This window comes from Corythoichthys intestinalis, chromosome 18 (genome assembly GCF_030265065.1).
Source record: "Corythoichthys intestinalis isolate RoL2023-P3 chromosome 18, ASM3026506v1, whole genome shotgun sequence".
NCBI classification, from domain to species: domain Eukaryota; kingdom Metazoa; phylum Chordata; class Actinopteri; order Syngnathiformes; family Syngnathidae; genus Corythoichthys; species Corythoichthys intestinalis.
This window is the reverse complement of record NC_080412.1, coordinates 27208401-27219068: the sequence shown is the minus strand read 5'-3', so window position 1 is coordinate 27219068 and position 10668 is coordinate 27208401. Positions and strand designations below refer to the sequence as shown.

Below are 10668 nucleotides of genomic sequence, written 5' to 3'. Positions count from 1 at the left end.
AAAAAAAATTCTATAGCATTTAAGCTAGCGGACTTTTGCTTTGTAAGTTACAGTACCCTCCTTAATTATTGGATTTATAATAATTATGGGTTTTTTAGCTTCTAATAATTTTTTTTCTAAATAATATTGGACCTTAATGGAAAAAAAGAGAAAAATCCAACCTTCAATACAAGTGCATTTAGTGCATCAAGTGCATACTTCACAGTGGGTATGAGGTGCTGTCTACACGCCAACAAGCTGTTTGGGAGGCATGCACGGAGAAAACCTTTCCTCACTTACAATCATAAAAGCAAACGTCTGGAGTTCGCCAAGCGGTATTGGGGCTTCAACTGGGACCGTGTGCTTTGGTCAGATGAGACCAAGTTTGAGCTTTTTGGCGACAAACATTCTAAGTGGGTCTGGCGTGCCACGAAAAATGCGCATGCTGAAAAGCACCTCATACCCACTGTGAAGTATGGGGGTGGGTCAGTGATGCTGTGGGGCTGTTTCTCTTCCAAAGGCCCTGGGAACCTTGTTAGGGTGCATGGAATCATGAATGCTTTGAAATACCTGGACATTTAAAATCAAAATATGATGCCCTCCGCCCAAAAGCTGAAGATGGGTCGTCACTGGGTCTTTCAGCAAGACAATGACCCTAAACATATGGCCAAATCTACACAGAAATGGTTCACCAGACACAAAATCAAGCTCCTCCCATGGCCATCTCAGTCCCCAACCTCAACCCCTTTGAAAACCTGTGGGGTGAGCTGAAGAGGAGAGTACATAGGAGTCGGGTCTCTGGATGATGTAGAGAGATTCTGCAAAGACAAATGGCTGAAGATCCCTCTTTCTGTCTTTTCCCATCTTGTGAAACATTAGAGGAGAAGATTAGGTGCTGTTTTGTTGGCAAAAAGGGGTTGTACAAAGTATTAACACCAGGGGTGCTAATAATTGTGACACACATTATTTGATGTCAAATAATTATTTATGTGGGATTTTTTCCCCACTGAATAAATGCACTTGTATTGAAGGTTGGATTTTTCTCTTTTTTTCCATTAAGGTCCCATATTATTTAGAAGCTAAAAAACACATAATTATTATAAATCCAATAATTATGGAGGGCACTGTAGCTCCTCATTTATTTTTTATACCGTTAGAGGCTCAGGTATTTGCATTTTTTATGTTCCTTATCCGAATACTCGATTATTCGAACTAAATAGTTCGATTAATCGACTACTAAAATTATCGATAGCTGCAGCCCTAAACCCAGATATCTCAACACATTTTAGAGCTGTAATTTCAATACCGTGAAACTGATATTTTGGCTTAAGGTTATCATACCATCAGAATCTTTTGCAGAAAAAAAGGCATGAAAATTACTCAAATATCACATTGGCTTATTTTAAATCTTTGTGTAGAATTTCATTATTTTGTTGTAGTTTCCTACATTAACACATCAATGTTGATCCCTGAGAGACACTTTAAGTGACTTGCTCCATCTAGTGTTAAAGCTGAGAATGGCAACAGAATGTTGGGTGAATACAAGCTTCTTGTGCGGGCCATATTTAATGATATTTGCTGAACCTGGCCCGCTGGACGTTAGTTTGAACAACGCTGCTGTAAGTGGACAGCGTTGCAGTTTGAAAACAAACCCTTGCAAGCTGCCTTGTTGTCCACCGGTTCACAGCAAAAATGAATAATCAACGGATTTAAACGCTGATAAAACTTTTATTAGGTGAAAAACACAAAAAGGTAGTCATCATCAAACAGGGTCAGTGCATTGCGGGAACATTCAAAAGTGTTACCTTAATATGAAAAAGAAAAAGGCCGTGTTGTTGTTCCCTTGGCTCAATCAAAATTAATCGAAACGAAGCTTGCGCACGTACCGCGTTAAACGACTTAAAAAAAAAAAACCAAAAAAAAAGTGCAGAAAATGGACGCTTGTCAAGTATGGAAAAAGTTTTTTTCTAGCAGCCCAAATGTGCTTAAACTCTTCATTTTCCGTTCCAGTGCAAAATGAGAGTTTTGTTAAGCGTGTCGATGCAGTGGAAAACAGTTTCCACGGCAACCCTGCTGTTGTCCCAATGATCTTTTAAGCGCGATAATAAACGGTGGGAAAAAAATGGAATGTCAAAGTGACTTTCATTGAAATCATGCGGTTTAGTGGACGTTGACTTGCTCTACTACCGAAAAAACGCCTTAGAAATGTTTTGCTTGTGTATAAAGAGGCAGTTTCTTCCTACTCTACGGAACCTCATGGGCCTGGGTGGGGCAGGTCCATCACCTGTCAGTCATGTCTTCAGACAGTGACTCCCCTGCAGGCACAAAAAAAAAAGACAACACACTATTATTGTTAGCATTTTAGAATACATGTAGTCCCTGGTTTGAGAACCAGTTCGGTTCCTGACTTAATCCAAATTTCCACGCAAATCGGAATTAACCCTTTAAATACCCTTAATCTCAAAATAACTATTCAAAAACATGTATTATACGTCATATTAATAATGTAAAAGATATTTCGTCCCTCCTTTTCTCTCTCCCCTCGATCACACCATCGTTCTTCATATAACTGACATTTATTTGTCACTGTCAAACTATGAACACAAATTTAGAAAATAAAATCGAGCTTAAATCAATAGAGACATACAGTGGGGCAAATAAGTATTTAGTCAACCACCAATTGTGCAAGTTCTCCTACTTGAAAATATTAGAGAGGCCTGTAATTGTCAAAATGGGTAAACCTCAACCATGAGAGACAGAATGTGGACAAATAAACAGAAAATCAGTTTGATTTTTAAAGAATTTTCAAATTAGAGTAGAAAATAAGTATTAGGTCACCTACAAACAAGCAAGATTTCTGTATGTCAAAGAGGTCTAACTTCTTCTAACGAGGTCTTACCTGGATTAATGGCACCTGTTTTAACTCATTATCGGTATAAAAGACATGTCCACAACCGCAGTCAGTCACACTCCAAACTCCACTATGGCCAAGACCAAAGAGCTGTCGAAGGACACCAGAGACAAAATTGTAGACCTGCACCAGGCTGGGAAGACTGAATCTGCAATAGGTAAAACGCTTGGTGTAAAGACATCAACTGTGGGAGCAATTATTAGAAAATGAAAGACATACAAGATCACTGACAATCTCCCTCAATCTGGGGCTCCATGCAAGATCTCACCCCGTGGCGTCATAATGATAACAAGAAAGGTGAGCAAAAATCCCAGAACCACACGGGGGGACCTAGTGAATGACCTACAGAGAGCTGGGACCACAGTCACAAAGGCTTCTATCAGTAACACAATGCGCCGCCAGGGACTCAAATCCTGCACTGCCAGACATGTCCCCCTGCTGAAGCCAGTACACGTCCAGGCCCGTCTGCGGTTTGCTAGAGAGCATTTGGGTGATCCAGAAGAGGACTCTGAGAATGTGTTATGGTCAGATGAAACCAAAATAGAACTTTTTGGTAGAAATACAGGTTCTCGTGTTTGGAGGAGAAAGAATACTGAATTGCATCCGAAGAACACCATACCCACTGAGAAGCATGGGGGTGGAAACATCATGCTTTGGGGCCGTTTGGGACCAGGACGACTGATCTGTGTAAAGCAAAGAATGAATGGGGGCATGTAACGAGAGATTTTGAGTGACAATCTCCTTCCATCAGCAAGGGCATTGAAGATGAGACGTGGCTGGGTCTTTCAGCATGACAATGATCCCAAACACACAGCCAGGGCAACAAAGGAGTGGCTTCGTAAGAAGCATTTCAAGGTCCTAGAGTGGCCTAGCCAGTGTCCAGATCTCAACCCCATAGAAAATCTGTGGAGGGAGTTGAAAGTCCGTGTTGCCCAACGACAGCCCCAAAACATCACTGCTCTAGAGGAGATTTGCATGGAGGAGTGGGCCAAAATACCAGCAACGGTGTGTGAAAAGCTTGTGAAGAGTTACAGAAAACGTTTGGCCTCCGTGATTGCCAACAAAAGGTACATAACAAAGTATTGTGATGAACTTTTGTAATCGACCAAATACTTATTTTCCACCATAATTTGCAAATAAATTCTTTAAAAATCATACAATGTGATTTTCTGTTTTTTTCCCCCCACATTCTGTCTCTCATGGTTAAGGTTTACCCATGTTGACAATTACAGGCCTCTCTAATATTTTCAAGTGGGAGAACTTGCACAATTAGTGGTTGACTAAATACTTATTTGCTCCACTGTATTTGCTTACAAAAAACATACCTCTAAGGCTGCACAATAATACCGAGGGAAATAAGCTCCAAATCTTGGGCAATTCAACAACAAAAACGGCAGCTATTAGTGGCACTGGTCTAGTGGTGAAAACGAGCATTGTTCAATAAGCTAGCAGGCTAATAGCAAGTTAACGGGGGGCATCGCTGAGCCTGCGCCGTTTAACCTTTCTCTGCCTTGTCATGTTAACTGGTTTTCACTCCCGCTTCCCAACGTGAAAGCAACGCTAGAAACTAACAGAAAGTAGCGCTGGCGTGACGTCAAACAAGTCCAAGTGCAACAAAGGAAAGCGGACCGCACATATAGTATACAGTGATCCCTCGTTTTTCGCAGTTAATAGGGACCAGAACCCGCCGCGATAATTGAAAAACCGCAAAGCAGCAAAAAATATATGGCGGAAAAGACAGACAAGGCTTAAAATGCAGTTTCTGCTCTTGCACCCCTCTTTAAAATAAACTGCTGTATTTTAAGCCAAAAGAACTGTTGTGTTTGATAGAACAATATTTCTATATGCTGCCATAGCAGATTCATGGCGCAATAAGCCCTTGAACTATTTTTAATTTGTCCGTTTTACCCAGGAAACCCCCGTTTACAGACGTCGCGCAACCGCTTTTGTTTCAACCTAGCCATAAAAAGAAGGTAAGTAATCATATTTATTATTCGAAATGTCTGTCATTTTTAGCTAGAATCATTAATTGATGTCTAATATTTAGTAAAAAAAAAAAAAAAAAAAAAAACGACTTTAAATAATAATAAACAAATAATAATAATAAATATATTTTTTAATTATTAAATTTATTAGGATCATGGAAGCTTCCACTTGGGGAAAATATATACATACAGTATATCCTGTATATACATAATATAACTTTTGCACAGTACGGTATATTTTTCGTGTGTGTTCTACGTATTTATTCAGATTTAGCATTGGAAAGAGATACATATAAGACGTATGTACTGAAATTTTTGCACTATAGGGCGCACCTGACTATTAGCTGCCACCCACCAAATTTGACAACAAAACGACATTTGTTCATAGATAAGACACACTGGACCATAAACCATGGCTAGAGACAGTCAAACTCTGGTGCCACCTGCTGTCAACACTGTTGTTGTCCAACCTGTCTCCTAGCATGCATTACAGTGCCACAGATATAAATATCAATCAAAATTCTTGTTTTGTGCTAATTATTTCTTCAGTTACCGTTTCATTAATTGCTAGTTACGGTTATTTGGTATCACTTTATTTGACGGTGATGCTATACGACTGTCATTAGACGATTATAATTATGACATGACACTGTCATGAGCATTAATGAATGCTTATAACAGATGTCATTTAGTGTCATCCGGCAAATGATCTCACTTTTGATCCGAGCTGGACATAATTGGAGTTAGTGTCATAATTTGCCAGATGACACTTAATGTCATCTGTCATAAGAATTCAGTAATGCCCGTGATAGTGTCATGTCATAATTATGACTGTATCAAATGGACTATGAGCCACAGTATTCAAAAAGAAGGGAAAAAGTAGAGGCTTATAGTACGAAAATTACAGTATATATATTTTGATAAGTCGTTTTTAAGCACTTAAAATGTAGTAATTATGATAAGTTTTAAACATGTTCTGTTCCACCGAATTATTCTTAAACATGAAGTAGAAAAATGCTTGTCTTTATTAAATGCTTCATTGGGTGAGTCCACTCAAATCCGCTCAAGCTGCTCACTTACACACAAGTTGCCACAGCAACGGTTTAACCTGCTAAACGATGATTGACGCATGCAGCGCTTTGAAGTTTTGGCTTCCAAGCATCTCTGGCAAGATCAAACCTTAACGTCTGTCAATCATCGTTAACTTTAATAAGCAACTCCTGTGCAGTGCCTGACCAAGAAAAGCAGGAGTGAGAGGGAGGGGCTACGTGATCGAATCAGGACAGCTGTATAGAATACTGCATTAATTTTTTTTTAACTGGGGAAAAAAAAAATCCTCGATGGACTGAGGGCGCGAAGTTTGAAGCGCGAAGTAGCGAAGGATCACTGTAACGATATGCATAGCAATTAGAGACCAATCATTTAGATTCAATAAATAACCAAATTAAATGAGAAATAATATACTGTACTTCCCATCAATGCTGAGAGGTGGCAGACAAGACACTGTTACGAGACTTAAAAAAACAACTGAAGACAAAACAGTGGATGAGACTCCTGCGTCGTAAAGTCGAAATCACGCAAGTCGGGTATGTCGTAACCCGTGGACTACCTGTAATCTTAGTAATGGACGTCGCGGGTTGTCACCATGGTTACCTGTGCAAGGCGGAGTCTGGCTGTCGTAGCGCGAGTCGGCGACGAGGAGAGCGTCTTCGTCCTCGCTGTCGCTCTCGCTGCTTGTCGCCGCCACCGCAACAGGCGCCAGCGGCTCTGCAAGAAAGTCATTTTAACTTCAAAGTTACTGTTGCTCCTGCAATGAGAACTACTGATGCACAGATACAGATAACAGTATCCGGCCGATCCGCCCTGAAATGGTGCTTTCGGTGAGTAGCAACAAACAGGGCGCCCATACTATTTACCGGTCCGGTAAACCTGAACGCAGCCTTTTTTTCTCCTGACACTCACTACACTCTTTGTTGTGTGATCACACGTGATTACTTTGCATGCCAAGCAGCTACCGTTATTGGCCTGCTCCAGACCAATAAGAGCAGGAAATTAGTTGCTCTTAACCAATGCCGGGGCAGCTTTTCCGTATGGAGGAAAAACAAACTAGGAGTAGAAGAAAATGTCGGTGGTTTTGGAATATTTCAGCGTCGAGTACAATGGCTGGGGATGGACCGCAGCAACAAACCCTGGGCAGGGGGACGAGAAGAGTGAAACAGCAAGACAGAAAAAAATCCGAAAAAAATCACCAAAATGACTGATGTCTGTAAACTGCCCCTTGCTTTCGTTAAAAGCGTGGCAATCCTGATTTTAATGGCTCACGCAGTCCCTAAGTATAAGGTCCCAAGTCGCAAATACATTGAGGCGACTTTCCTGCACTAAAAAATAAAGTAACGAAACATGTTTTAGAAAAGCTGGAGAAGACAGCGGCCATAAGCTTTTCAACAGACGTCCGGAGCAGCCAAGTCTCCCAACTTTCCCAGCTTAGCTTGATAGCCGACTGGAAAGCGTAGTGCTTCATGCGAATGAATTCAAGGGATCACACACACCGACCAAGCTACTGCTGCTCAACTGGAGCATCCCTAAGTCAAAGGTACTTTACTTTTCTTGTCTTTTACTGAAAGAAATGCCGCAGTAATTTGAGACCTGTTTCAAAAGCGCTGTATGAGTAAGCAAAGCTAAGCTAAGTGGCTAAACTGTGTGTGTGTGTGTGCGGTGTTTGCAATTGTGTGTTGCTCTAGATGGAGTTGAGTTGTGCTGCTGCTGGTGCACAAAGAGAAAGGCGAATAGAGAGACAGGATGCTGTGGTCTATTATTACTTATAATTTCATGATAATTGCAGTTTGGCCTTTGAGAGGTTTAAAAAAGTTTATTCAGTTAATTCAGTTTATTATTATGAATGTATTTTTACTTTCTTACTGTTCGACTAGTATTATACATGTTTTAATTTCACGTATTTAGCACTATTTTGGCCTTTGAGAGCCAAAGGTTTATTCAACTATTGCCACCCATACCAGGTATGCAATAAAAAGTTCTACTGGATTATCTTTGTATTAGTCTTTTTCCTGTTTTGTAAAGGTAAGTAGCAGCCTGACAAAGCCACGATAGCAATGATTTCACATCCAAGTATGTAGCTCTTTGGAAAAAAATTAATATACTGTATATATGTTTTTTTCTTTATAAACAAAGTGGTATCGGTATGGTATCTGTATCGGCCCATACTGCACAGCCAGCTATCGGTATCAGGGCCAAAAAATGGTATCAGTGCAACACTAATGAAAACCCACCTGGGGCAAATTGACCCTCACTGGACTGCGGCTGTGAAGACGATCCGTCCCGGGAGCAAAGATGCGAGCTAGCTGAGCTTTCATTTTCGGAGTCCAACGTAGCTGAGCTGCAAAAGTAGAAAAAAAAGTTCAATTCGAACTAGGCCTGTCGCGATAACAAATTTTAGTGGGCGATAAATTATTTCATAAATGATTGCGATATTATTGCCCCCCCACCCCAGATTTTTTAAGCAATTTACAACCTAACCCTAAAACAGAATACAGTATATTAATAGATCAACTACACCCATTTAAACGCAATAAATGTTTACTCTTAATTTCAAAAATAATTTTTATATAAATCACAAACAAAAACAACTGATAATCTCTCTAATAATACCTATCTATCTAATACCTCTTGAGTAAAAGACAAAAATATTAATATCGCACAGAAACACAGAATAAAGAAAATGTCTTTTTCGAGAAAAAATTGCACTTTAACAACTTAAAGTGCATGTGACACGAAAAAGCATGTTTGTTTCATAATACACGTGGTATTTTATGCTCCTGAGTGATATGGACCGCTTGGATGTGTGTGGAAGCGATCGCTATATTTTCATTAGTTTTTTGAATCCCGCGCCATGAAAATGAGTGACTTCCGGCTTCGGTCTTGCATTGAGGAGGAGGGCGCTGTGACGTGTACGGGAGAAGGACTCCTCTTCACTATACAGCCTAGTGCTGTGTATGAGGACTAAGGATTCAGTTGATTTTTCGGATTAATATGTTTATTTTTCGCATCACGCCAGCCAAATGGCTGCAGAAAAATCTTGCTGTATGAGGGAGAGACGTGTGCGCCTTTTTGGAGTTTCCAAAAGGTTCCTATTCACCGTGGATATTGGCCAAAACAAGCCCTACTACTGTGGGATCATTGGACTTACGAGGAAGTGAGTAAACATCTTGTTTTGTATTATGTCAAATACGAATACAGCGATTACAAAGTAAACACTACAAACTTTCTTTAAATAAAGGACTACTTACGTTTGATCATTGATAGGCATGTAAAAAGCTCTCCTCATGCACATTAGCTGCACGCTAGCTGCACAACAACTGCAGCTGCCCTCCTCCGGGGAACGAGCTGTAAATTGCTCTCCGCCGGGCGGTTTTCCGATCCATGAAGACAATCGACAACCCAGTCGTCATGTCAAATAATCCAGGCTGGTTATGTGTGATTTTCCCCTTCGAAGACTTTGAAACATCATTCGGTTCGGGCTAGCATGTTGGCTAGCTGTCACGCTTCTTGGTTTGTTTACATTCTCCGAAGCCGGGGAAGGGAAATGACATATGTCCGATTTAGGTGTCATAAAATATCGTTCGGGAGGTGCGACAGTAAAGGTGAAGTCGATAGTTTTGACCATTATGGAGTAATTTTGCCATGTCGTCCTGAATAAGTGCATTTTTATTATTTAATATTCCATTTAGCACAAGACTTATTTGTCATGACCATGCCATTTATTTAGCAGTTGGGGAAAATACTTGGATAAAAAGAATATCCTGTAAAAAATATTAAAGAAACAGAAACAGTGACATTTTGCAGATCTCTTCGTCGCGTTTTCCTCGTTGTGAATAGTTCCCCCTCGACGGGCTGACTGGTCCTTCTCAAGCCATTTATTTAGCTATTGGGGAAAAATACTTGGATAAAAAGAATATCCTGTAAAAATATTGGAGTAGAGAGACTGAAACAATGACATTTTGCGACTCTCTTCGTCACGTTTTCCTTGTTCTGAATAATTCCCCCACAATGGGCTGTATAGTAACACCAATGAGCCCAGTCTCCCGCTGACGTCATCCACCTGTTGGGGACGCTTGAGCCCTATAATGGTAGGCATGGCTAACCGGCAGATTAAAAGACTAATTTCTCGTCATCTGCGCTTTGCTAAATTGTTGTATATAGTCGAATCGTCTCAAAATATGAATTCACATAATAATGCTATTTAATACTTTTTTTCTCCTGTCGTATGTTCTTTAAGGCTTCAACAACAACAGAGAAAAATAGAGTAATTAAGTAGCAATAGCAAAAAAATGCCATCGATAAGTATCAAACAACATTAAACTGAGGTAAAACTGTCTTATTTCTTCAGCAATGTAGCGGACTACACTTTCCGTGAGGGAACGCCACTTTGCGCGGTCTCGTTTGTATTTCACACATCACGCGAACACCTCTGTAAACGTCTACTGATGTGAGGAGGAAGGCTCCGCTTGTTGCGATGCAGTTTGCTTACCGAGCAGTGAAAACTAAAGAGGGTGATAGTGTTTAAAATCAGAACGTAGATTTGTTGTGTTGGCCCGCTTTGTTGAAAAACCCTCCAAACAAATTTTGCAGACTGGTTCATCCGTTTTGGTTGCCTCGCCATTTTCATTTGCCCTAAAATCAAAATATTCCCACACCGGGGCTGTGGTATTTGGCTTGGAAATTAGGATTTTCCATCCCTTTTCGTCTTCCTCACTCTGCTCGCTCATTGCTGTGCGC

At 40.4% G+C, this 10668-nt stretch overlaps 1 protein-coding gene across 5 annotated transcripts in view; it reads right to left on the bottom strand.

Moving 5' to 3' along the window:
* Positions 1-499: 499 nt before the first annotated feature.
* Positions 500-10668, bottom strand: part of trim37 (tripartite motif containing 37) — a 35465-nt gene continuing 25296 nt past the window's right edge. For 2 of the 5 annotated variants that reach the window (XM_057820941.1, XM_057820940.1), the window contains exons 23-25: positions 8163-8269; positions 6529-6642; positions 500-2294 (exon numbers count right to left, since the gene is read on the bottom strand). In XM_057820941.1, coding sequence (XP_057676924.1) covers positions 2260-2294; positions 6529-6642; positions 8163-8269 — 256 coding nt within the window. In that variant the 3' untranslated portion in view covers positions 500-2259. The remainder of the gene's footprint in view (positions 2295-6528; positions 6643-8162; positions 8270-10668) is intronic. The other 3 variants (XM_057820944.1, XM_057820942.1, XM_057820943.1) reach the window with 3 other exon arrangements.